General features: G+C 39.7%; 1 protein-coding gene across 2 annotated transcripts; it reads left to right on the forward strand.

Annotated features, from left to right (window-relative positions):
- The first annotated feature begins 194 nt into the window (after positions 1-194).
- Positions 195-27,632, forward strand: atp2a2b (ATPase sarcoplasmic/endoplasmic reticulum Ca2+ transporting 2b). 2 transcript variants are annotated; one of them, XM_060890287.1, is made up of 21 exons: positions 195-759; positions 1,319-1,336; positions 1,431-1,513; positions 4,643-4,744; positions 7,483-7,621; positions 15,042-15,122; positions 17,010-17,095; positions 17,225-17,689; positions 19,346-19,434; positions 19,548-19,650; positions 19,785-19,916; positions 20,009-20,128; positions 21,054-21,272; positions 21,605-21,940; positions 22,052-22,272; positions 22,364-22,566; positions 22,917-23,002; positions 23,173-23,306; positions 23,397-23,514; positions 23,713-23,833; positions 27,108-27,632. In XM_060890287.1, the coding sequence occupies exons 1-21, from the start codon at positions 642-644 to the stop codon at positions 27,119-27,121; spliced, it is 2,988 nt and encodes a 995-aa protein (XP_060746270.1). In that variant the 5' UTR covers positions 195-641; the 3' UTR covers positions 27,122-27,632. The 2 variants fall into 2 exon arrangements, with proteins under 2 accessions (XP_060746270.1, XP_060746269.1); XM_060890286.1 differs by lacking the exon at positions 27,108-27,632 and having other exon boundaries at positions 23,713-25,483.
- Positions 27,633-27,862: the final 230 nt, after the last annotated feature.

Below are 27,862 nucleotides of genomic sequence, written 5' to 3' on the forward strand. Positions count from 1 at the left end.
GTTAGCACACGTTCACACTGTCAAATGAGACTCTTAATACAAATCATTTCCAAATAGAAATCAAGATGCAAGAGCTAGTATTATACACGTAAGAACGAAGGCAGCCAATCAGTGGGGTCCAAGACTTCCGTGTCGTGTTCGACCAATCAAACGCTTCCACATGCGGACACAGAAACGGGAGCGTATGCGGCTCAGAGAGAGAAGTGTGAACGGCTCGCGTTGGTGGAACTACCCGGTATTCTTATGTTCTTAGGAATGAGCTGAAGACGTGACGGCAGCTTACGATATATAGTTTTGAGCGCATTAAAAACAACGTTTTGACGTCTTAATTAATTCGCTGTAGGTCCACGGGCTTGACACGGGTTCGGCTGAAACTTATCGTGCTGCGGTGAAGTAACATTAGCTTAGCATATAGCTTAGCTTAGCTTAGCTTAGCATAGCATAGCATAGCAGGTAACAGTTCTCAGCGTTGTGGTGTGTGTGCGCGCGCGCCGCACTGGACTCTGATAGCTATTACTGCTAATTTCCTTCTGAATTATTACTTTTCTTAACCGTTTCTCGTATATTCGGTTTTTTTCCTCTTCACTAAGGATTAAAAGAACAGTAATAGCTTGTAGTTTTAAAAACGCCGGTTGTACGTTATGGAGAACGCTCACACCAAAACGGTGGAAGAGGTTTACAGCTATTTCAGCGTTAATGAAAGTACGGGACTCGGACTCGACCAAGTGAGGAGACAGCGAGAGAAATGGGGAGCAAACGGTAAGTGACTCAAACGGCTAACTTTGTACCGGCTTATTTTAATACCCGTGTGAGGGAGCGGAGGGGAACGTTATAGCTACGCAAATGAACACCGTCATGTCTCTTCAGATGGATGTTACACCGTTGGTCTTTCTTTTTTTTTTTTTTTTTTAAGGAGCGTGACGATTTGGAACTAGAATTAAAAATGGTTAAATACTTGAACGTTAGCTTAGCTTATCGTTGCTGTGGGAAACGTGCTGAGGCCTCGCAGCAACCGGTAACCGTTAAAAGACGAACCGAAAGCGGCTGACGTCATCGCGGCTCAGCAGAGCCAGCCGTGGTCTGTTCAAGATCATGGAGTCAAACTGTTGTTTAATTTACAAGACTATCTTACTTAAAAGGAAGACATTTCAAAGTGGAGCTTTGTTGTATCGATGTAATGTATATTACTGTGCACACGTGATATACATCACACTTTATTGTCTGTGATTAACACAAAAAAAAACTAAAAGATTGCCATGCATCTAATTTCTTCTTCTTTTTCTTCTGTCTTTGGTGTGAATCCTTCCTCGACACACAGAACTACCAGCAGAAGAAGGTAATTCGGTTTACTGGCATCTGTAATAAATATGAATATCTGCAGCTAGTCTTGCTGTCTGTTCATAATGAATGAGCGTTTCTTTTCTTCACAGGTAAATCACTGTGGGTGTTGGTGATCGAGCAGTTTGAGGATCTGTTAGTCCGGATTCTTCTTCTGGCTGCGTGTATATCATTTGTAAGTATGGAGTTAAATGAGTTTAATCACTTAAGCGCAAACACTCATGAAGGGTAGGTCTGGCTTTATGTTCTGTGGTCGGTGGGTGTGAACTACATGTGATTTGCTTGCACAGGTAAAGGAATACACTTAAGGGTTGTGATAGGATAATTCAATCCAGATTTGTGTATTCTTCTTTTTACAACAATAGGCTAACATAACAATTTTCTCTATGAAGTACTACCCATTAGTGTTTATCCATTTATAGTTACACTATTATGCAAATCATCCATTAAATTTTAGTCCATTTTATAGCAATTGTTATAGCAGCTATAAAAAAGTTGTTCTTTCACCAGCCCCTCTCTCTCTCTCTCTCTCTCTCTCTCTCTCTCTCTCTCTCTCTCTCTCTCTCTCTCTCTCTTGTTAATAAATACAGCTTGTCATGTTACTGAGAGACCAAAGAGTGCAAAGTCCTCTGACCTAAAGAGTTTCCCATGGTAGAAAACGTAAAGCATTTTTTCCCTCCAATTTTTTGTTCATGAATTCTATTTTCCTTCGAAAGCCGTACCTGAGACGCGTCCGTTTATAAAAAAATTTTTTTTTTAAAAAAGCGTCTGAACGAGTCGTTAATATAGAAACAATAACGTATTATGAAAAGCATGTAAATAAAAATAAAAAAAATACTTGCCTTGCCTGTAAAGGGAAATTATGTCAAAACCATGTGGTCATAGAATGTGAATTCACATCTTCCGACCAATTAGAACAAAGAGTTCATTGGTGCTGTCTTGTAATTTTAACATTATAACAATTTCATCAAGGTTCTAAGTGATTAAAGGCTGAAGATCAGGCCACATGTTTCAGATGGTGTTAACGAGGGCTTCAGCTGTGGTGAGTTACGCTGTCGGAATGACGAGCACGGTGTGTTTAAGAGGCCTTGGAAAGCTGGAATGTTGTGAACAACATGGGTGATTATGAGCCTGATCCTCTGTGTGGCCTCAGTAACCTTACACTGCCAGTTTCCTGTTGCAATTCCATTATCAGATCCACTTCTAGGCTGACAGGAGTAAGAGTGTAGCATTTACCCCAATAAACTCTCCATCATCTTTTATTGACATGCCCTTTGTTGCATATCACAGCGAGTAGGGTGATGACAGCCTGGAATCTGGTCTGTAAATCAGTAGCATGGCGTTCCTTTCTTACTAGGTGTCCCACGGGAGTTTGCATCATACAGTCAGCACTTTGTGCCCTTTTACTGCCTGCTCTGCTTACTAAAGGGTGCATGACTGCAGTCCTCTCGAGAGCTTGGTTGGCCTTTTTTTCTGAATTGACACGATGCGATGCCTTGGAATAACATCCCGTCAGACTGATGCGGCTTGGTCACAAAGTCATTCGTTAAAGAGGAGTGAAGTGTTAGTTGGTTGTTTTTATATTTACGTATCTCATAGCTAGCTGCCCTGAAGGGATACAGCGAGAGATGTTTTCTGTAAACTTGCACCCGCATAAATAAAGATGCTACAATTATTAGATCTTTGCTGCTAATGGTGGATAATTAATCCACAGAGAATTACTGTGCATCATTAGGAGTAAGATCATACACGTATATACATAGACACAAGAAATGAATAGTATATTAGCCATGTTTAAAATGGTGCTAATTTCTACGTGATTAAATGCGGTAATTATTTGTTTATTGGTTTAAGATGAAGTGTGTTAAGTTGAGCTGAGTGAATTGCCTGAATAGTTAATGCTTGGATTGGACAGTGTGCTAAGCCTGAAAATACAACATGCTTGAAAGTTTGCATTAAATCAAATGTGCATATCTGTTGATATTTTTGTGTGCAGGTTTTTTAAATTCTACTGAATCCAGCATGCCGTTGGCATGATGGTAACTAGTGGTCAGAAGCATCCACGACTTGTTTTGCAAGTAAAATGTGTACAGCAAGCAGGGTTATGAAGTCCAATTGAAAATGCATAGGCTAAAAAGTTGAAAAGTTTCTATTTTAATGCATGGTGTGTGTGGGTATAAATTTATGCGGCCACGGGAAATAACTGCTACTGTTTCTCGGCAACCAGACCAAGATGTTGGCGTTTGGAGCTTTTAATCTGCTTGTGTGTGGTGTAATGATGGTGCATTTGTTAATTATGAACCTGCATAGTGCAGGTAGCTGTAACTAAATATTCCACATCTCTCTATCAACATTCGTTCAGGCATTGTCTCGGGTGATATTGGAAGCTTGGGAATGAATGATTGGACTTTGCCTGCATCACCGCATCTCCAAAACTAGCCATGTGTCTCCAGTTCTTAATGCATAATGAGCGTTAACGTCTACATGCACTGAAATGCTGCTGTGTCTGAGATGAGCAGAAGTGAATGTGTTAAACCTAACTCATTCGCTGTCTGATTACTGCGTTCTCTGTGAGCCTATTATTCTACCAGTGGTTCAAGATACTGCTGGTCATCAGATCATGCCCAAGTTCTCTTTTCACCAACTGTGTGTGTGTAGCCACAGGCTTAATACCGATTATGAATTCAACGTGTATTTCCTCTTGTTTTGAAAGTATGAGAAATTTCAGTCCAAATATGAGGAATGACAGCAACTCGTGTGTTTTTCTTTTTATTTATTTACTTTTTTTTGTAGACGGCATGCACGGTTCACAGGAGTTGATTGAGAGTCTAATCTCTTTCTCACTGAGATTAAATTGCTATACACAGATAATTTCTGCAAAAAAGAAATAAAGTAAATAAACAGCAGCCAGCTGTACGTTTTACACTATTAAGACCTGTAGCAGTTCATGTCAAAAATAAATACAGAGTAGGTTTGGCTTATTTTTACACTTGTGCCAATTTAGAGTCAAATCAATTCTTTACTGCATTTGAGTCTTGCTCATGTCTTCTAAGCTGATCTACACTCGCACATTAAAAAGCTCACCAACAAGTTGTTTTGCTCTTGTATGTTATTGCTGTGTTCTGACTTGCCCAAAGAACAACACACCAGCTAAACCCTGCATATCTTTATGACTTTTCTGTGAATTGACTCCTGTCCATGTTTTGGGGTTTAAAGTTGAGCATGAGCGAGTGCTGGGACAAGAAACGAAAGCCAGTGTGAATAATTATTGATCCAAGTTTCCTTCATTTCTTTTCTTCTGTAGGTTCTGGCCTGGTTTGAAGAAGAAGAGACCATTACAGCTTTCGTGGAGCCTTTTGTAATACTGTTGATTCTTATAGCCAATGCCATCGTAGGAGTCTGGCAGGTAAGTTTACCCTTTTCACTTCAATAAAGAGCGATTGAGGGCACTGCGGGTATTTAAAATAATTGTTCAGAAATAGCGGAAAAACCGGTGTCTGCCGCCTAGATTTAGGTTTTTGTGTACAGTACAAAAACGGAAAGCAGTACAGCAATACAGCAGGCATTTAGGACTTCATACCAGCCTTTTATTATTAGTATATATTACTGTTGGGTTATATAAGTGTACTCGTTTTTCTTCCTGAAGAAAACATTCGTCTTTGCACGATTTATTGTAGTATATTTAAAGAATAAAACTCCTGCTGTCTTATAGTTAAATGAAGCAGCAACACTGAAGTTGGTGTCAGTATACAAATGATAACCCATTAGAACAGGAACATTAATACAAACTTGATGATTTGTACACTGAAAAATTCAGACCTTGCACCTTCTCAACCAATCGGATTCGAGAGTTTAGCGTGCAGTTTGTATAACCAATATCTATTTTCAGCTTGTGTTTTGAAACAGCTTTTTTTAAATCTACATTTTAAAGACATAATTTTTGGCTTTATTAGAAGCCTACTTCTGTGGACGGTTTTTGTCATCATCTTTGTTAAGCAGTCATTGTGCTTGTGTGTTTTTTTTTTTTCTTCCTTTTTCCCCTCAATGAAACGGTCCTTGTTGTGAAACGAAAGCTTATGGTGATCTCGTTTCTGCTCGTCTTAAGATAGCCCAGCCTTCCCAGCATACAGCAGAGGGTCTTCCTCCTCCCAGTTGCCCTGAAACCCGGTGTCCCAGTTTCAATGGTTTTATTTTGGTCCCTGGTATCATGTGAGTAATTTTCAGGGTTAAAGGATGGAGTTTCTATGTGGCAATACGAAAACGGTGTAGCTTAGCTCGGGGCATTCAGTCTTTCATGCACCACTGAGACACCGTTTTTCTGTTATTGATACGGAAGTATTCAATTAATTCTCATTTCATTTGCTCAGTAAGTCTATTTTTACTCTACCAAGCAAGAGACATTTATTTAATGTATATGTGTTCTGTACAAATTGTCTCGTATGATTCCTCAGGACAGATCCTACAGTCTCATATTTCTTCAGGTTCCAACGTGCAACTTTGTTTCCTAATTGTAAATTAGTTCGTTTACTCTGGTGGCATAGCTGTTAAGGATCCTGCATGCTCCCTATCGTGGATTGGGTTTGATTTGCGGGCGTAGAAACCAACTAAACCCCTTGGGGTTGCACATCAGGCCGAAGCCTGGATAAAAATGGGAAGACATGCAGAGTGAAACCTGTGCCAAATCAAATGTGTGGGTCGAATTGTTCCCCTGTGGCGTCCCCTAACAGCAGCAGCTAAAAGAACAATAAAAAAATTTAATATGTACTTTTCAAATGCAAAAATGGAAGCATAACTGTGGTGTTGTCTTTGTCTGTTTTGCAAAGACATGGATACTTTGAAGGAGTGGAGTATACAATTTAGCTTGCTATTATTTTTCATCGCACACAGACAAACTTTAACCGACTCGCTAAACCACGGTTGTAGAATGGAGGGTGCTTCACCATAAGGCCCATGAAGTGACTAAGTAGTAAGTCTGACAATGCACAACCACCTGGAAGTGTCAAAGAATGGCTTTCTTAAAGAAAGCTTATGAGGAACCAAGACTCAGAAACAGGAACCAGGGGACTCGTGTTCCCCCCCCCCCAGATTTTGTTCACTTTTTTAAATTGAATGTAAAAAGAGAGTCTTGAGTAGGAGAAAATGTGGTGTACACTTTTACATGTGTTTTGACTTTAACCCAAACCACAGCTCACAGCAACCCCAATAGCGGAGTTGCATGCAAACTCTTTCTTTTTATCCTGTGAGTCTCTGTTTTCAACACACAATTCCCAGTAATCAGAGTCTACAGTTAAGGCATTCAGAAAACTCTCCAGAAGATTCTGTCCCTCTTTGTCAGTGTTTTTTATATTTCCTTTTACTTTGGCTCAGCCCCATTTTAGGATTTTATCAGAACACTGATTTTGGATATTGCTGGTACCGTGAGTGCCGGAGATGATGTTATCTGATATAAAAGGAAGTGTTTTTAAGAAAAGAAGTATCTCAAGTGTGAAATGATTGCATGTTAAATGATTGCTAATTTACCCCTGAAGCAATGGTGGACAGGTAATAAAATCGTTAACCAGGCAGTCGGACAAATATCCTTTGCACTGCCTGGTTGCCTTGAACCGGTAGCTAAAATAATATAATGTGGTTTTTTTCTAGTATTTAGTGTTCTCATAATTCAAATGAAGCCTGCAGAGGCATCTGGCCAAAAAAAAACAGCCGACATACAAGCCACCATCAGCACATTTTTCACTTAAGGAATGATCTCTCTTTAATTTTGGAATTGTGAACAAGGGGGTTGAAACACTTCGAATGTGTGTGCTGGTGCGCTGTGACATTTACAAGGTCGAAAAAAATAATTCCCGTGATTGACTGTTGCAGCTCGCTCCAGTATTGTCTCTCCCTGTGCTTCAGGTTAATGGCTAACATTTTTTGGCGTTTTTTTTTGGCACTGATCATAAATGAGGCCAAGATCAATGATATCAGTGGTGTAAAGTTCCTTAAAGTACAGTGCTTTGAGATAAGCACTAGGTGATTATATTCTTAATATCATTGCTGTAGCTATCGCACCCACAGTGCTCTCAATCTCGAATGTACGCCATGTAATCTGTTCTTTTGTTCAGTGATGTCAACGTATCTCTTTTGTTTTAATCATGCTGGCAGGAGCGAAATGCAGAAAATGCCATCGAAGCCCTCAAGGAATACGAGCCCGAGATGGGAAAAGTGTATCGTCAGGACAGGAAGAGTGTGCAGAGGATCAAAGCCAGAGACATTGTTCCTGGAGATATCGTGGAAGTGGCCGGTAAGAATATTTAATTTTCAGTGTTTGTTGATATTAAACACCAATCAGTGCGCAGAATTGTGTAAAGCTGCCGTATCACTGTAAACGATGCCCGACTGCAGTCATTGTGCTGCCCAGATGGTTTCTGTAATGTCTGAGTGATCGAGTTACAGTTAGTTTTGTACTTTCCCTTGTTGTTGGTTCAACTGTCTTGATTGCTCAAGGTACGGGTGTGTGTGTATGCTCTTGGATGACAACGTGCCTAGACATGTGAGAAAGACAAAGGACGATCAAAGCACTGCGTCACTGCTGCTTTGCATTAGTTGCTGTTATAAACGCTGCTTTGTTTAAAAAGGCTGCGCTAATGATGCATGAAGAGAATCTGTTAATCCACCAATCCGGAGTATTCACATCAAGCCCTTACAGAGTTAACCTTCCTGTACCACGTCCTCAATGCGCGGTCTACCATTGAAGAGTTATCTACAATGGCCTATAATCCTTTATACAGAAGTGGATGAAATGAGCGATTTTGTTCTGGAATCACTTTAAAAATAATTTAAAAGAACACGGACAATAATAAACCCAATAAAATATAGAATAAAAAATGCACTGTAAAAATAAATTAGAAAATGAATAAAAAAAACAGTAAACTTAATGAAAGAAACAACACAAGACTGTAATAGAAAATTCTTGAAGATTTTGAGCAATCAAAATATAGTTTTTTACTCTTTTCCTGTTATTGACGTCAGTGTTACTGTCATTGTTTAAATGTCATTAGCTAGGACTCAGTACTAAACTCTTTTTCCCCCAAAGGCACCTCTACTTTATTTTTTTTCTTTAACAGAATGACAGCATTGGATTAAATATACACCATAAATTAGATTTGTGAAGATGTCTAGGAAATAAATTTGACATCCGAATGTTATAGATTCAGAGTGATGAGCTTTGCTGTACATTTTAATGGGATTTTTTTTTGTTGGCTGCTTGCAATATACAGAGACTAGAGCACAAGTTATAACCGGAGAGGTGCAAAGTCTAGTCATGCTTCATAAAAGTAGATAACCGTCTAAAGCTTGGCTATTAAACTTGTTTGTGCCTGGTTACACCCAGTGAAATGTAATGCATCATTAACTTTTTTGCAGAGATTAGCTTACAGTTTTGTCCATATGAATGTTGGTGAGTTTTTTTTTGCGTAAAACACTGTTTACACAGCCTTCTGCATCCCTTACCCCATCCTCTCTGAAATAGGAAAACCATATAAAACAAATGTAAAATCTTCACGTCGGAATTCAAAATAGTTGTGACAGCATAAGGAAGTGATGTAAAAAAAAACATGGTGTATAAACAGAATAGCACTTTATTAGCTTTAAGTTCCACTGTATAAACAAATGCTTTAATTCAGTCGAGATCAATCTCACTTTGTAGCTTGTACACACAGCGGTCCAAAGTTAACCCAGTCCCAAGATACGACTTCTCTTTTCATTTGTATGTCTAATGCAGAAGAACTAATACCCGAGAAGCCACTTATTTAATGTTAGTTACGACTTGTCTTGATTTTCTTGTTTAAAAGATACATCCTTGCTTTGTCTGGGGAGGTGGAAAGGAGGGTGGTTTTGAAATGTAAAATAAAATCCATCAGTCAATGTTTGTTTGATTTCAGACGTTCGACCTCAGCATGCACGTATATATGAGAAACCGCTTTCTCCAGTCGTAAATGTACACTTTAACAAGTCATAATCTATAATTTAACAGCAAATCGAATAAAGTATCCACCGTCATCTGTAATTACAGCAGCTAATTAAGAAAAGGTTAAATGCACATGCAGTTTGGTTTGCTGCAGCATACCTAGACACCAGCAATTTTTTTTGAGCTTCTGTGGGATTAGAAATCATTACGCTGCTGATCTTTTCCCCATTCTGGGTCACTGTTGCATATAAAACATTACAGAAGTGCTTGCAAAGAGATGCTGGCTAATAGCAGATACAGTGGCAATGCCAGCTGAGCACAGGTTGCTCACAGGTGTACGAGGAAGGACTGCTTAGCACCAGATATTGTGAGCAGATACGTGTTCTGCAATCTGGAAGAATGAAGAAGGTGAAGCTCTGGTTCTTTTCAACGACCCTGTCTCCTGCGTCCTCAGCCTGTCTCTCTTCACACGGATTGGTTGCCTCATTCCTGCGTCATCTTCGCCTGTGCTGGGTGTTTGTCCGCAGTGAGAAGGAGACACTACGGTGAGAATCGAGAGAGGGAATTGATTCTGAACCCTCTGCACAGTCAGGCAGTGTGGTGTTAACCCATAGTGTTGCAAATTGAGACCAATTTGAAGGACAAAGAGGGAAAAACAGAAAGACGGCTGGGGGAGGAAGAACGAAAAGGGTGCAGCATGAGAGGAATATTAAGTAGTATTAACATTTGAGTACATTCTCACACACACTAAACTCACTAAAGCGGGTGCGCATGCACACATGCTCTTTTGTGCTTAGTGTCTATCAAGCATCTCTGAGAGTCATGGTCTGGGATCAGTTCCACTGTTTATCAAATTGATTTTTTTAAAGGACAAAAGCTGATTTGAAATGTAACACCTCCTGCGTCAGAGACCACAGATCTAGTGCTCGAGAGCTCCGATATGTCTGGCAGTCCTGCTGCAGATGGCGTCATGGGATTTTTTTAAAGCTGCTGTGACCTTGAAGGTTTTTCATCATACCTCTGTGAAGGGAGACTAGTCACCTCTTTCACATTTTTCTCTAGACTAATTTCAACTTTGCACAAATTCTGTTCTCAAGCTGTATGAGTGCATTGCGGCCATTCGGTGAAGAATTAACTAGGACCTGGCTCGTCTCCGTCAAGCTGTCAGCCCCCTCAACGCACTCATCCAGCATCAGCAGCTTATGGCACAAACGTCATCTCTGAATAGCTGAAAAGAGAAACTGCATCATTTTTTCGTCCCTCCTACTCTAATGGAATGAGTCATCGGTTGAGGATCGGACTGCATCTTTTGTTTCCCATACTCCTCGCCGGTGGCATGACCTTGGAAGGCGATGATGAAAAAGAAGCCCAGCAGACCCCTCCCTGACGTGTGCGCTCCGAGCCTCCCACAGAGATGTACTTCTCAGCTGCCTCTCATACGCCTGCTAGCTGTTGCCTTGTAACGCAATGCCAGTCCTGTTAGCTTGGGTTCCTCACACCTGATCCACTGTTTGGCCTGGGACGTGTCTCTGTCTTTGGTCATCTTTGAGACAGTTGCCATTACTGACCTTTCAGCCGAGTATCCTCCTGTCTCCTGAGATAGTACTCTAGCATCCCATTCATTTTCTGTGTGGCAGATCAGCAGCTTAGTTTAGGGGAACCTTCAACAGTAGATCTGTGTGCTTGAGAAATGTGTAAATTGTATCATAAAGCAAAAGAGAAGAGATAAGACATGCCAGGATTGTTTACACCATGCTTGTTCATGGGGCCATTGATGGTCCTCTGACCTTGAGGTGGTACTTTTGTATGGATAATGTAAAAATTGTCAGATCGGACCAACTGTGACAACTATAACAACTATAGGTAAATTTATCTATGGCTGTAAATACTTGCACTTGTGTACCAAACAAGAAAATTGCAAGCTAGCAGATGCTTAAATCTGTGAAGGTCACTGCCAATGAATTTTATATAATGTCAAAATAAAAGCGTGTACACACAACTAACACAATGCAGAACATAGAGGCTGAACTTATTAACCAAACATGAAAAAAAGGAACAAAATTATATCCTATTAATCAAATCTGGGTGTTTTCGGTATGTTTGTAAAAGATAAATGAAAAAAAAACCAATTGAATTCCTAACTAAAGTTTGTTCAAGAGGTGGCAGTTGTGCATGTAAATGTATTTTCCTTTGCTGTCATTAACCTACTGCAAACATGCGACACTGGGATGCTTTGAGTTGTTTGATTCCAGTAAGAAAGCAAAAAAACAAACACGGTCAGGAACTGTTTGTTTTCCAGAGAATTTCTTCAGGAAGGTTCATGACCTTTGGAAAATGGTCTCACGTCTTCGACCCCAGGAGCTGTTAGTGCAGCGCTTTATTGCTTTTGGACTCTGGAGGGATTTGGGAGCTAGAATTGACGAGTCCCCAACGAAGCCGGCAGGAAGTGTCTGTGCACGGTGTCACAGTGCTGACGCTTGAAACCGAGGATTTAGTGACCTTTAAAAGGGTACAGGATGTGCCGGAATTATTAAAGAACTGACCACTTGATGACCGTTTCTGTCTGGGAGAGAATCTTCATTAACCCCTTTTGCCTTTCTGCAGCTGTCTGTTGGGTTGCGTGTTTTCCCCATTAACTGCAAAAAACCTAAAATAGCCTCGTGGTGTCTTCTCAACTTTGTTATAAGAAATATTCCATAATGGGCTATACAGTTATAGGGCAATATTTTAATGGAGCTTTTCACATCAGTAAACCTGACACTAGAGACTCCTTCCAAAAATACTCACAGTAACAATAAGTTTAACCTGTTTATATGATGTTTCTGCCATACAATGAATGATCTACTAGAGCAAGCATATTCATATAAACCTGATTTTTGCCTTGGAAAATTTGTGGCTACCATCTGACCAATCAGAACAGAGTCTTCAGCAGTGAGGTTATGTTTTATATAAATCCTGTTAGGAGCTCTCGATCGCTGATCAAGGAGGACGCACACATTTGTGCAGTGTTTTGATTGTGTACTGGCCAGGCTTTAAGCAACAACACGAGCCTGTCGCAGAGGCACAGCAACATGCAACTCCTCCTAAATTTGGGGAATTAATTAGCAAAACAGATGGCCTCTTTCCTCCCTCTTGAATTCTAAGCAGATTGGGTTTGATCTGCAGTTTGTCTTTGCGGACTGGTCTCTGGACTCAGAGGCCAAATTGGACCTGAAGGACAAGGATGTATCTACTTAAGTGTTGTGTGTGTGTGTGCGTGGTTTGCCTTTGTGGTCCTCCCACAGTGGAGTTCTTTAGTGCATGGGTTATGTGCAAAAGGTTTAACCAACAGGAAAATAGGCAGCTGTAGCTTTTCCTTCAATGCAAAATGTCATTTGTGACGTTATTTATTTAATCTGTGGACACTAACAGACACAGTATAGAGTCAAAAAATGTCCCCTCCAAAAAAAATCCTTTTCAAATACAGCTGCGGCTTCCTGAGTATCTTTTTAGAACAGCCATTTATTTTTGTTATTTATTCTGTTTCCAAGAAAAATATTTAGCTCCCATTTTAGAGACCATACAAAGACAATCCATTCAGAGGATTGTTTCTGATTTTAAAGTTCATTATGGTCACTGACATTCATCAATCATCCATGCTGCGCATTCAGAAGTGACTAAGAAAAACCCTCTGGTTTAGTTTAAAATCTTGATTTCATGTTGCTTCTGTACTGTGGTTAGGAAGTCTTCAACAATGAAATGCCGTATGTCTTGCCAGCCTGTGCGCTCTGTCGTCTCCGAGAGTCGCTTACTATGCTGTGCTTTCCTCGTTCTGCTCTGTCTCGGTTCTGACATACGGTTCATTAACGTCTTTGCATGCGTTCAGCGCAAGGCTTTCTTAAACCGATAATGAAACAATTCTACAATATTTAACACCCTCAGCTATAACATTAAAGCTTGCACTTCTGTTTATATCCATTGCGCTACCTCGAGATAAAATCATCCCCCGAATTATGTCCTGTCCCATTAAACAGCACTTATTTCTGGTTGCCACCTGTCATCACATCACCACCCTGCCCTCGTTTCTGACAGTGCGTGGCCCAATCAAAACCAGTATGCAAGCTCTGCAGAAATTGCCTTTAGCGCCAAGAAGGTTAGGCTGCCTGACACTGCAGTAAATGTAAAAGAAAGTTGAGCATATATGAGCATCATGGCCAATTTTGAGAGCCTGTATCTGATAGCACACTGAATTGATTGGCAATTTTTACCTACAGCATATAAAATTATGATGTTCAATAGCACGGTAGAATTATTATTGTCATTCATTCATTTTCTACTGCTTATCCAAAGAATAATTGTTGTTGTTGTTGTTGTTATTATTATTATTATTTTTTTTTGCCTGGTTGCCAGAATTCAGCTACAGCTTTACCTGATGAGTTTGCTCAGACTGCTATGCAATTTGTTTGAAGCTTGGTTATTTGCCTAAGTGAATGGTTAAGTCTGCCCCAGCTGTGCTTAGCAGACCTTATTTAGATTTTGCGTGAATGTTTAAGTTTTTGACATTTTCAGCTGTTTCGCAACCCATATTATAGCTCTGTACACCACTGCCCCATTTCCCAAAAGAGAAGTAGCGCTATCTCCGTTAAGTGGAAGATCTGACATTACCTGGACGCTACCTTTAATTCCACATCATCTCTTACTGCTGCTAAATTGCTCTCATTTGAGATTTATTCAAGGACTGTTCCTTCTCCTTGTCTACTTAAAGTAGGTTACACTAGTGTCTGACCTTTTTCCAACTCAAGCTATATATTGGGTTCATGTTCCACATTTGTTCATTTGGTTTAGAGGCATTTTGAAGACTGTGTGTATTTTTATCAACAGGACCACAAAAAAAAAGCAGTGTGTGATAACTATAGCACTCCCAGAGCCCCACTAGATGGCCTCATGAGTCTCTACGCACAAGCTTTAATTCTGATTCTGCTTAAACACTTGTTCAAGTTTGGCCTTAAGCCAGCTCATTGAAGCATTCTTCATATAACTTAACGTTTATACATTCAGAGTGGACGGTTTAAGTGAACACTCTTGTGTGACTCATAAATGTCAGTCTTACAGATTTCTTTAAGAATTAGATGTTTACATTATTTTTTTTCTTTTATAAGCAGCCTTGATCCCTCTCATTTTGTGGAAAGAATGATTCACAAGCTATTTTTAGCATTTGCCTGAGAACGCCGGAGCATCATTAAATCTTTTTGATATCTCGGCCTCTTTTTTTTGCAAACTCTGACTGGTTAAAATGTGGCGTTTGTGTTTGAGATGTTTGCCAACTCATGGTTCATACATCATTAGCAGATGTCACAGTAGGAGGACTAAAAAAAGATCTAGGAGTTGTTATTCCTTTCTTTAAATTTCTGCATTTAATATAATATGGGCAAATCAGTTGTTTAAAACAACCTCACAGGACACCCAGGACTTGCTTGGTGGTTGACGCCAGCTTGAGCTTAACATGCCAAAAGTTATGCTTTTGTAATGTTAAGTTCCTATGTCTTTAATGCCTTGAGTGCCTGCTAGGCTTATAGTGGTCCTCATTAAGAGTGCTGTCTGGAGACATACCGCCTTAGTTGGTGCTGGAGATGAAGTACTGGTATAATGGAAGCACTTTAAAGAAATTGATTTAGCGATACCAAAAAGTTGGTTATGGAACAAATCGCTATTAACATCATGTTCTAGGTTTTAAATTTGTGCTCATCTCTGACCGCATACTTTGTTTTCTTTCTAGTGGGCGACAAAGTTCCCGCAGATATCCGCCTAACCTCCATCAAATCCACCACGCTAAGAGTGGACCAGTCCATCCTAACAGGTAAGATATGTTGATTAATTCCCACAGTTTTATGGCCTTAACAAAGAACATTACAGTTAGATCCGTTTGGTTCAAGAACCATGGTGAGCGCAATAGTGTTTGTGAATGAATGTGCACCAGCACAAGTTGCATGTTGTATTGGTAATGACTGATGTTCATAATTAGTGGAAAAATAAATAACTGTGCCATGGAAGACAAATGCAGTTTTCCTCCTGGGATTCCTGACCCTACTGGGAGGTCTGGAGCTCAGAAAAGGATGTGTGTGTGTGTGAACTGTTCGGTGTGACATAATTTTGCTTCACTACCTTAATTGGTAATAATTCTGCATAAGGTCCTTTTTGGGAATTTTGTTTTATTCTTATCCTTAATATCTTTTCATGACAAAACATGCTTTTAGATAAATTAGATAACTGAATATAAGATCTCTCTTGGTTGGTCCTTGTTAGGCAATCAAGAGCCAAGTGTGATGTAAGATCGTGATAAATGAATTCAGAGTGGCAGTCTAGTGGTTAAGGTGTTGGGCTACCGATCAGAAGGTCATGAGTTTGAATCCCAGCTCCACCAAGCTGCCACTACTGGGCCCCTGAACTTTTCTTTTTACTGAAATTACTCTTTTTCTGTTTTTACTATATCAAACTTAAAAATGTCCAAAATGTTGATTTTAGTTATAGATACTTCTGAGTCTTTAATGATTTAATACTCACTTTTTAAAGAGTTTGACATTTTAATTAATACATACATTATAATCTGAGTGCAGTCAGGAAAGCTCAGAAGACTGTACCCACACACACACACACACACACACACTCAATTTAGCGTTCTCAGGTCGAGAAGGACCACAAGGCACTTCTAATTCTAGACTAGGGATGCTGGGCTGTTGGTGATTGAGATTTAAAAAATTGATAAAGCCCTTATTAAAACTGGTCTAGCTCATATAAAATTCGGTGAGTTTAATAACAGGGTGTCTGTGAGGTCGTTCCGTAAAAAGTAGCAAATCAATTTTGTGAAAATTATAGTCGAGGGGAAAAAAAGTTCAGCTGGAGGTATTAAATTTTTCATTTCACTAATTTATAGAAAGTACTAAAGCAGTAACATGAAAAATAATGGCAATTTGCAGATTAGCTTGTAACGTATTCCTGATTTGAAGCAGTTAAAGTTCTGCTTGATGTTTTCTTGAGCATTGAGTGAGAATCTGTTTAGCTGAAGGTTGACATACAGGTTTAAACGCCCCTAATAACCGTCTTCGGCTGTTGACTGAAAATACAGTAAGAGATGTTTTGTGTGGCAGCCTGGTGAATTATTTGGTGCAGATACATGCTTGTAGTTTGTCAAAGTGAAATGTGGTTGATGGCAAAAGTGGAAGCAGGAGAAAATAGCTTTTAAGGACGTCTTTCCGCCTGCAGCAAAGGAGCATCATGGATGTTTTGATGGCCAGTATCTGATCGCAGACTGAGATGTTTGTCCATTCACTACAGCACATCACTATCCAAAACTTCATCAAAGCATGACTCTAACTGTGGGAGGAAGTCACACGAGGTTTAGGCAGATTGGCTGTTTTTACTGTTGTGTTAACCGTTTACCAAAAACTTCACTGACCTGTACAGAAAGAAAGCGAGATAAAGGAAAAGAAACATTTATTCTTTTACCTTTTGGCCAAATGATTTTTTATTTTTCGTGACATTGTTATTGCATCTGTATACATGATTTTGTGCAGCTTTGTTTTGGTTAAAAACACTAAATTAAATTTAGTGCTACCTGCAATTACCCTGTAAAAGCTTTTGTGTTGGACATAAAGGAGTTGAGTCGAATTGTCTACAAGAACAAGAGCCAAAAAAAACCAATTGCAGTTTCACCATTTTGCTGTCTGATTTGTCTGTTTCTGTGTAGGAGAGTCTGTATCAGTCATTAAACACACAGACCCAGTGCCTGACCCGCGGGCTGTAAACCAGGACAAGAAGAACATGCTGTTCTCTGTAAGTGTGAAGTTACAGCATATGATACCTTCTTCTCGGGATGTCTGATTTGTGTGAATCTTGTTAGTAATCCTAATTAGTACTTGGGGGTGTTTTAAGAAATGAATATTTTGTGCTGTGCTTTGACAGGGCACCAACATTGCTGCCGGTAAGGCTGTGGGTGTCGTAGTGGCCACGGGCGTGAACACAGAAATCGGCAAGATCCGTGATGAAATGGCCTCCACGGAGCAAGAGCGTACGCCGTTGCAGCAAAAACTGGACGAATTCGGAGAGCAGCTCTCCAAAGTCATCTCTCTCATTTGCATCGCCGTGTGGATCATCAACATCGGCCACTTTAACGACCCGGTGCACGGTGGCTCTTGGATCCGTGGTGCTGTCTACTACTTTAAGATTGCCGTGGCTCTGGCTGTAGCCGCCATCCCTGAAGGGCTTCCCGCAGTCATTACCACCTGCCTCGCGCTGGGCACGCGCCGTATGGCCAAGAAGAACGCCATCGTGCGCTCACTGCCTTCCGTAGAGACACTGGGCTGCACGTCTGTCATCTGCTCAGACAAAACTGGCACCCTGACCACCAACCAGATGTCCGTGTGCAGGGTGAGGAACATAGTTAAACATTTCTATTTTATCCAAGCATTCATGTACGCAGTGTGGAGGTATATGTGGCATGTTGTAAGAGAAATAATATAATAATCAGTTGTTGATGTGGTGTGAAGCACTCACTCACGATTGCTTATTGTTACATCTTAACCTTGTGGAACGTTTTCAAGACTTCCTGTTGACGTAGCTCTAAATAGTTTTAATAGTTCTTGTTGCTTGTCATGTTACCAACAATTCTGTAGCCTCCTGTATGGCAGAAAGCCCTTAGAGCTGTCAGACTGATTTTCACCTTAAACAATCACAAATGACCACTTGCAAATATTCAGTATTATGAATTCAGCAACTCTGTGGTTCAGTAGTGGTTAAATGATATCGAATGATAGTTTATTAAAAAAAATGCACCCACTCACCTTCAGACCACATTGATTTGGTTTGGTATTCGGTAATCTGATCCTGTATGACTTACTGTTCTGTGGACAAAGTGACCGTAGCAGCAATCTTGATGCTGATCCTGAAATTGTTTCAGTCTTTCTAACAGCGACTCACCAACAAATCTTCCAGACTTCTTTCGGATTGTGTTGATATTCCAGCGCTGCCTGTTTAAGATAAATTTAAACTTAAGTTGAACTGAAGCTAAAGAAGCATGCTTCGGACAACAAACGTGCCACGGCATATCGAATCAAATTCCTCTTGAATAAATGAAAATTTTTACTTATTTTCAAGGAGCCATTAATCTCCAGATACAGCAGTTCCTATAATAACCTTGTCTCTTGTAGCTTGTCAGAAGTGTGATCCATCAGTCTGTTCATCTGAATAGCTTAAAATGTTTCTCCTTTTTTTTCTATGTACATCCTAATTCCCAGTCTCTCTTTACCCCTTTCAATATGTTGTCTGGCCCTTCGCATCTTCCAGCCTTTTTTTTTGCTCCATCACTACTCTTTGAATGCTCATCAGTATGCCATAGTCAGTTACTTGCAGTAGTGTTGCATAACTGACCTTGTGTTTCAGAGCTCTGTTTTACTTCAGATATTTAAATTTGTGCTCTAGATCTGTGCTGTAGACTGCAGTCGTGCACTTGTGCAAGTACGTGACAGGTTGTGCTCCTCAGGATGCTATTGTGAAATGTTGAAAAGGAAATTTAAATACGTTTCAGTATAAACAATCTATCGCCGATTTTCAACCGACGTGAAAAGGTTAGCTTTAAAGATATTTAAAGACATGTCTGTAATGTGGGTTGCTTTATTTAATCATGATAGCTAAAACTGAGAGTTAGTCTGAGAGAAGAACAGCACACTAAGCATTTATTTGGAGTTGTCTTACTCGAACCATTCATAAGGCGCCTCTTGGATTTGCCAGCTCCGTGCTTTTACGCCGTCGTGTTTTTCTTTATTCTCTTTCTTCCTCGCTGTTTGGCTGTATCTCTATGGTGACTTTGCTGCTGTGTCCCAAGGCTCTGGTTTTCCTCACCGGAAAAATCCCAGTGCCAATTTGGCTATTAACCAGAATACTGTTCTTGTTTTTCAGTATCTTTTAGTCAGTACTGACCCCTACTTGACCCCATAAGTTTTTGTATTCCCAGGATAGAGTGCTTCATGTACGTCTGTGTTTTTATGCGCCATCTGCTGGTGATTTGACTCTGTGTGTGTTTCTCAGATGTTCATCGTGGACCGGGTGCAGGGAGACAGCTGCTCTCTCAAAGAGTTCACCATTACCGGTTCTACATACGCTCCTGAAGGACAAGTGTGAGTTACTTTTATTAAGTGTAGGCAAGCACACATGAAAGTATTTTCCTGTGATGTAACTTGATTTAAAGAGCTTTCGATAATTTTTTTTAACACACTTGATATCTGCTTAGGTTTCAGGATGGGAAACCGGTGAAATGCTCTAAGTATGATGCTCTGGTGGAGTTGGCAACAATCTGTGCTCTGTGCAATGACTCCTCTCTAGACTATAACGAGGTCTGTTAATAAAGCTGAAAGGATGTTTTTCCACTTTAAGCTTATATTCAGCCATTTGACCTACATGTTTTTGTCCTTCCCTTCTTGTACATATACGGGTATTTAAAAAAAAAAAAATGATTTCCTTCCCCCAGGCCAAAGGAGTGTACGAGAAAGTTGGCGAGGCAACAGAAACGGCTCTAACGTGCCTGGTGGAGAAGATGAACGTGTTTGACAATGATCTCAAATCCCTTACCAAGATAGAACGTGCCAACGCCTGCAACTCTGTAAGCAGTCGTTTTTACATTTCTACCGAGCGTGTACAAAGGACAGTAAGTTGTTTAGTCAGCTAATCGTTTGTTCCTGATCTTTGTCTCAGGTTATTAAACAGCTGATGAAAAAAGAATTCACGCTGGAGTTCTCACGGGACAGGAAGTCCATGTCTGTGTACTGCACCCCCAACAAGGCACGCTCCGGCCTCGGCAAGATGTTCATCAAGGTACACAACTTCTGTTGTTATTTCAAGATTACGACTGATTGATGGTTAAGGTCTCAGATTAATTGATTACAGGCATTTAATTATGCGACTGCTTTTATACCAGATGCCATTCCAAATGTTCCTGCTTAATCAGCCATCATCTAGTTGAGCTTAGATAACTGTGCTCAAATGTAACAATTTGTTTTGTAAGAAAATGAGGAAAAATGGTACATGGCCAGAAAAAAAAAAATTCTATTTTGAGTGCAGTTTAGAAAGTTTTCCCATGCTCTAAATCATGACTCAGCTTATGACTAGCTTTATAATTAGCACCAGGGACATCATATGTATGCACAATATTATTATTATTATTATTATTATTAATTAAATTTTTTTTGCATGAATCCCCCGGTGTGTGTTGTCTACACACTCATACCCTACTCTATTATAGCTTCAATCTCTGATATATTCCTGTTTTCTCCCAATAGTTTGCCTGACCTCCATTTCTGTCTATTTTAAATTAATGATCATGCCCAGGGGGCTGCTGTTGAACTAATTTCTTTTTTTTTGTATGACCTCCATCCACAGATTTTTATATATATATATATATATATATATATATATATATATATATATATATATATATATATATATATATATATATATATATATATAATAGATGCTGCTCCTGATTAACCAAAGACCATTCTCACTGATGTTGAGCATATAACATGTAACAATAATCAGCTCATTTAGTTTTACCCTTAATATTAGAATTTTTGTTGTTATTCTAATCCATTATGAGAGAAATTAGATCCAGATTCCCCTGTTTAGCTCTCAGACTAGCCTTAGCCTGATCTTGGACTGTTTTAACCAGGAAACTTGTAGAATTAATTTTTTATTTGCTATTAACTTGTTGTCTATTGATTTTATTTGTTTTGTGTTTAAGGGTGCGCCAGAGGGAGTGATTGACAGGTGTACACACATCCGTGTGGGCAGTAATAAGGTTCCCCTGACGCCAGGCATCAAGGAGAAGATTCTGTCCGTGATCCGCGAGTACGGGACAGGACGGGACACGCTGCGCTGCCTGGCCCTGGCCACACGAGACAATCCCATCGGCAAAGAGGAGTTTCGGCTGGAAGATTCAACTCGCTTTATCGAGTATGAGGTGAGAAACTGAACCGTATGAAAAGGCCTTAGATTTTCAACTCTTTTACAGCTTGGCTTTAACAGGTCTTAATTGGAAATATTGTGTAACGTACTCTCTATTTACCTCATCTCTATCTTAAGGTTGATTACTATGTACAATGACCTCAGCATGTTTTATGGTATAAATAAAATTGTTAATCGGGGTTTTCTTTACACTTTATTTTACCCCAGAAATAGTTGTACTGGTAAGAGTATTAAGAAATTATTGGCAAATAAAAAATGTTTAGAAATGTACTTAAACATATGCAGCTGACCATGACTTGTGTGGGTTTTTTTTCTGGACCTTTGCAGACTGATCTGACATTTGTGGGTTGTGTGGGCATGTTGGACCCTCCCAGGGCCGAGGTGGCCGCCTCTATTAAACTGTGCCGCTGGGCAGGCATCCGGGTCATCATGATTACCGGTGACAACAAAGGCACAGCTGTGGCTATCTGCAGGCGCATCGGTATCTTTAATGAGAACGATGACGTTTCGCGCATGGCATTCACAGGCCGCGAGTTTGACGACCTGTCCCCTTCAGTTCAGCGTGAAGCCGTGCTCACTGCCCGCTGCTTTGCCCGTGTCGAGCCTTCACATAAATCCAAGATTGTGGAGTATCTACAGTCCTATGACGAGATCACGGCCATGGTAATTGGTTCTGTTTTAATTATATATACTAATTAGCGATAGATCTTGTTATAATGACTTCCTACATCTATAGACGACTGAGTTTTATAATCTTGCTGTTTCCTATTCCAGACTGGAGATGGTGTAAATGATGCTCCTGCACTGAAGAAAGCTGAGATAGGCATTGCGATGGGCTCGGGCACAGCAGTGGCGAAGACTGCCTCAGAGATGGTGCTGGCTGATGATAACTTTGCTACTATCGTAGCAGCCGTAGAAGAGGGGCGAGCAATCTATAACAACATGAAGCAGTTCATCCGCTACCTCATTTCCTCCAATGTGGGAGAGGTGGTCTGGTAAGAACAGATATGTTTAATATCCCGATCCTCGGATGTACTTTCATGCTGTAGAACTGAGAATGAACCCCTTTTTATTTGACTGATGCAGCATTTTCCTGACTGCGGCACTGGGATTCCCTGAGGCGCTGATCCCGGTGCAGTTGCTGTGGGTTAACCTGGTGACAGACGGTCTCCCTGCCACAGCCCTTGGCTTCAACCCTCCTGATCTGGACATCATGAGTAAACCTCCCCGCAATGCCAAGGAGCCCCTCATCTCTGGCTGGCTCTTCTTCAGATACCTGGCTATTGGCTGTAAGTTCATTTGATATCAGATTTCATTTCACAGCGAGCCCGAGGGTGAAAGCACGGATCAGAGGTCTTTGTACCTCTTTTGTAGTAAGCAAACCATAGAGAGAGACAAATATTGCGTACTGTACCAGTTTATAAGACACCTTTCATGCTTCCTAGGTTTCAACAACGCTGTTGAATCCTTCTATCTAATTGACATCATTTTAAATTGTAATCATTGGCAAATTGCTGTGGTACACGAGGATGAAAACACATCAGACATGCTCTTATTGGAAGACTCATCAACTTCAGATAAAATCAGCAGCTACAAAAATTTACAGGATTGATGACTGTGTTGAATCTGTGTTCTGTAGGCTATGTTGGTGCTGCCACAGTTGGAGCTGCTGCTTGGTGGTTTATTGCTGCTGAAGATGGACCAAGAGTCACCTTCTATCAGCTGGTTAGTGCTTAGAATTTATATGCAACTCGTCGAGGTGGTTGTACGTTATAGAACTTTTCTAATGAAGTTCTAATAACGTATTCGGTTACTAAAATAAGCTGTTTTGTTTTCCCTGGCTGTTACGGGCAAATTGGTTTTAAATTCCTGATTTTTTAAAATTAATTTTGCAGAGTCACTTCCTCCAGTGTGGACCAGAAAACCCAGAGTATAAGGGCATTAATTGTGAGGTGTTTGAGTCACCTTACCCCATGACCATGGCCCTGTCTGTACTCGTCACTATCGAGATGTGCAATGCTCTCAACAGGTCAGTACATGCACTTTTTAAGATTCCCACAGAATTATTTCATGTCTGGTTCATGATAGAATTTCTTATTGGTGTCACTGTGCTTTTCAGTGTGTCTGAGAACCAGTCTCTGCTGCGCATGCCTCCATGGGAGAACGTATGGCTACTGGGAGCTATCTGTCTATCCATGTCCCTCCACTTCCTCATCCTCTATGTGGAGCCTCTACCGGTATGAGCTGCACTGTATTTTACCGTTGATTTAAGAAACTAAAGTGTTAAGCACTGTGCCTGCAAAAACATAATGAAACTTCTAACTTCATAAATTCATTAAAATGATCAGTTGCTCTTGGCACCTTATATTTGTTTTGCAAAGTGTCCAGCTCTCATATTGATCTCTCTTTTCTTATCTTTCGTCTGTCGTTCTCAGATGATCTTTCAGATCACACCGCTGAACGTGACCCAGTGGCTGATGGTCCTGAAGATCTCTCTGCCTGTCATACTGCTGGATGAGGTGCTGAAATTTGCAGCCAGGAATTACCTCGAACCCGGTAAAGATTTGGACATGCCTACGGGAAAATCATGCTCGCTCAGCGCCTGCACCGAGGGCATCTCCTGGCCGTTCGTGGCTCTCTCACTCCCCCTGGTGCTCTGGATCTACAGCGTCGACACTAACCTGGCTGAAATGTTCTGGTCCTGACTCATCTGAGCACAGAAACACAAACCCCACCCCTCCCACCCTTTACTCAGTGTGTAGATAGAAAAGTGTGTGCGTGTGTATGTGTGTGTGTGTAAGTGTGCCTGTGCACCAGTGAACGTGCACCAGGAGGAACGCGTTAACACAAACATAACAATAATATAATAAATGTAACAAAGTTCTTTTTAAAACCATGTCTAGCGGGTATGGAGGGGACCACATAGAGCTGAAGTCTTTAAGTATTAATGACCATTATTATTCCCACATATGTGGATGTTCTACTGCTTTGGTCTTAAATGGTCATTTTTTGTTATTTTGCCTTTTTTTTTTTTTTAGTTTTTAAGAATTTGCATTTCAAAGTAGAAATACTAAATTCATTGTCTCGATTTTTTTTTTTTGTCCTCCCTTTCAGTGCATGAAGAAAAGCTCTATGATGTATACCAAGTTTGAACACTATTTTATACAGATCATTTGTTTTTTGTTTTTTTCGAGGGTTAATTTTAGGCAGCCGTTTGACTTTTCCCTCCCCTCCTCCTTCCTCCTGTATATTTCCACGAAGCCATAACACACAGAGGCGAGTCATTTTCATTCTGGTGTAAGGATGCTTTTTTTTAATAAAATGGGTTTAGGTAGTTTGTCAAAATGCACACATCTGTCCGAAAAAAAAAGAGCGACGTACATCAACAGAATCCAGTTTGTGCGTCCTAAACACAGCTGCCTGAACATAACCAGGGATACTAGGAAAGCTGTTTACATATGTTTACTGTGTCCAGTGTGAATGTTTGTGTGAAATTTCCAGAGCAGGGGCACAGGAGTATAGGACCGGTGGGTGGGCGTGAACACATTGACTAAATCAGATCCTGAAATGGAAGCTGCATGTTGTGTATCCTGCATGCATTACGTGTTGGTTTTCATTTGTCTGTCTTCCCCTTTGTATAATAATAATAAGCTCCATTTTGGTGTCTTTTTTTTTTTTTTTTTTTTAAATATATATATATATATATACATACCATAATTATTAAAGCCAGTTTTTCTGCACTGGGCAGAGCACAGCTACCTCAATACAGTCTGATTAGTTTCTCGCCTCACTGAGCTTTACACGTCCTGTGTATGACCTTATTGCTTTGAGGTGTGCCCCCTTGGCTTGTGCAGAAAATATATACATCAAATAATCCTGTCCCTGATTTTTTTTTTTATTTTTTTTTTATTTTTTGTTTTGTTTTAAGGATGTATTCTTTTGTATTTTTAATTGATTTGACTTGTATTAACTTAATTTAGAAGTGTTTGAGGTAGGGTGGGGTGGGTGATTCATGGATGTAAACGTGTTCATGTACGGCGTAGGGTTGGAGACGAAAGGAAAAAAATGTTAACACGATAGGTTTATTAAATTTAGAACATGGATTTTATGATGCAATACCAAAATGTTTCACTCTCCCTTTTTTTCTACTTCAACAAAATACACTCATGGACCATTTGAATTAAAACAACAGTGCGTCTCTCTCTATTTTATTCTGGCGTTTTTTTTGTTTTGTTTTTAAACAGATATATTTCTATGTAGAGTTACAGGAGCAATTATACTTGAAATAATGTACATACAATAAGAAGCTAATGTTTGACCAGGCAAGCACAAGCTGAAGAGCTAGCTTGTGTTACTGCAGGAATCTGTCAGTTTGTACATAGCACATGTACCGATTTTACATCACAGATTGAGGGTTTAGCGATCCCTGTCATAAGCCTGATACTTGTTTATGAAAAGCTGTCGTCATTACATGCCACACGAAGCATGTCACTGTGCTGTGTGAGTGGCACTGCCAGTGTTGGTATCTAACAGCTATGCTTTTCCCCTTCCTTATGCCTTCAGTGGGTGTGTCCTTCAATGAGTGAGTATTATTAACATGTCTTTATTAATATTAACCATGCTACTAAGTTCGAATGTTATGTAAGGATGAAGACACTTGTACGGTGTTCTGTTATAGAAAAATTATCAAGGACAGAGTGGTGAGTTGCAGGTTTCTATCCTAAAATAGATGAGTTTCCTATAGCAGGATTTCATGTGTTGGTTTATCCTATTAATAACACAGCAAATTACCAGTTCTAACATATCCCTGTTGATGAGAGCAATCACTAATGTTTTTTATTTATTTAAATACGTTATATTCTTGTTATAACTTACATCAGCTATTAAACCAAAGATTACATTTTTTTTTTGTTAAATCATTATAAATGTTATTAAAATATGTCCAATCATGACCAATAATTTAATGCTGTAGTATAATCGATCATAAAATCCTTTATGTAGTATTTATTTATGTGATGGAATAATACTAGTCAAATATGACTCTTAAATCCAACACTGATTGATTACAGCTTGTAAAATGTCCTTCATGTCCGGTATGATTTATGTGTAGGCTAAATGAGGTAACTAATAAACAGAGGACGAATTTTACTAAGACCTTTACATAGTGTCTGAAATTAATGGCCCCCACCAGACCTCGTACACATTTCCTCTGGCTGATGGCCATTAAATTTCTAGTTTCCATCTGCTTTGCTCAGGCACACAAAGCTTTAAAGGTGCATTTTGCATTGTTAGAAACATCCTATATTTGTAATAAATAAAATTAGACCAACAATTTTTTTTAAATAGCTGACTGGTTAGAAATATGTTGACCGGCCCTAATATCATTATTTACACCTTTTAACTTTTTTTTTTTTGCACTCATTAGCTACACTCTGTAAGGAAGTTGGGAAAATGGGCAGGATAAGAAACAAAGAATGTAAAAAATTGCGACTTGCGTGTGAACATCACACTTAACCACAAGGCATGTAAATTGACTGTCAGGAAAGTACAGCTTTATATAAACAGTTTTATATATACAGGGGGCATGTGGTACCCTAGTGTTTAAGGTGTTGGGCTACCAATTGGAAGGTTGTGAGTTCAATCCCAGGTCCACCAAGCTGCCACTGTTGGGCCTCTGAGCAAGGCCCATAACCATAAATTGCTCAGTTGTATAAAAAAAATTGATAATGTAAGTCATTCTGGATAAGGATGTCTGCTAAATGCTATTTATTTATTTATTTATTACATTATCTCAAATCTCAAGCTCATCCTCCCCTTCTTCTTTTCACAGTTTGCACCTTGTAAGTTGTCCCCGTCTCCATCCAGCTTGTTTTGGGAAGGAAACTGGATGCTTCTCTTTGTGTATGTGGGATTCCCTCCTCCATGTTGTACGTTGCATGATCCTTGGGCCGGTCGTCCTTTTCTGATGGAGCAAATGACGGATAACTGTGAATCCTGTCTGCTTTGTAGAGGAGAGTGATAAACTGTGACATCCAGCATCCTTTGCTTTCTCCTCTGTTTTGTATGATCGAGAAATGACATCTGCCATGACACATCATGCTGCCTTGCAATCAGTTTGTCACTATAGATTACATCAAAATATGTTCAATTCTTTTTTTAAACCGTGTAAAATGTCAGTTTTATATACAGTATACATATGTATAATATATAGTAAAATGCATGCCTTCTGTTGTAAGTAGCTAAGCAATTTTATCTATATTTATATAGTATTTGCTGTGTACATCGGTGCTCAGTGGTATGACATGATGGACATCATTTTACAAATAAACTCACAAGGTTGATTTTATGAACACAATTCTGTTTAGAATTTTGTCCTCTTTTTTTGTACAGGCCCAATACAAGCATCATACTTTATTATTAATATTATTTATATTATATTACATCTTTATAAAGCAGACATAATACAGTGATCAACAGCAGGGACCAATATAATCGTTCAAAAAATAATCTTTTATTTTAACACAGATTTATACGGGCCACAGATTTTAAACCATTTCTTCAGCTACTGTAACTTAATCCTAAACT

Source organism: Tachysurus vachellii, chromosome 17, assembly GCF_030014155.1.
Source record: "Tachysurus vachellii isolate PV-2020 chromosome 17, HZAU_Pvac_v1, whole genome shotgun sequence".
Lineage (NCBI taxonomy): Eukaryota > Metazoa > Chordata > Actinopteri > Siluriformes > Bagridae > Tachysurus > Tachysurus vachellii.

Bases quoted from the DNA above. Each gene is read 5' to 3' on its own strand.
- atp2a2b (XM_060890286.1), top strand. From the start codon at position 642: ATGGAGAACGCTCACACCAAAACGGTGGAAGAGGTTTACAGCTATTTC. The intron at 17,690-19,345 runs GTGAGGAACATA...TGTGTTTCTCAG, and splicing joins ACCAGATGTCCGTGTGCAGG to ATGTTCATCGTGGACCGGGT. The intron at 23,515-23,712 runs GTATGAGCTGCA...TGTCGTTCTCAG, and splicing joins TCTATGTGGAGCCTCTACCG to ATGATCTTTCAGATCACACC.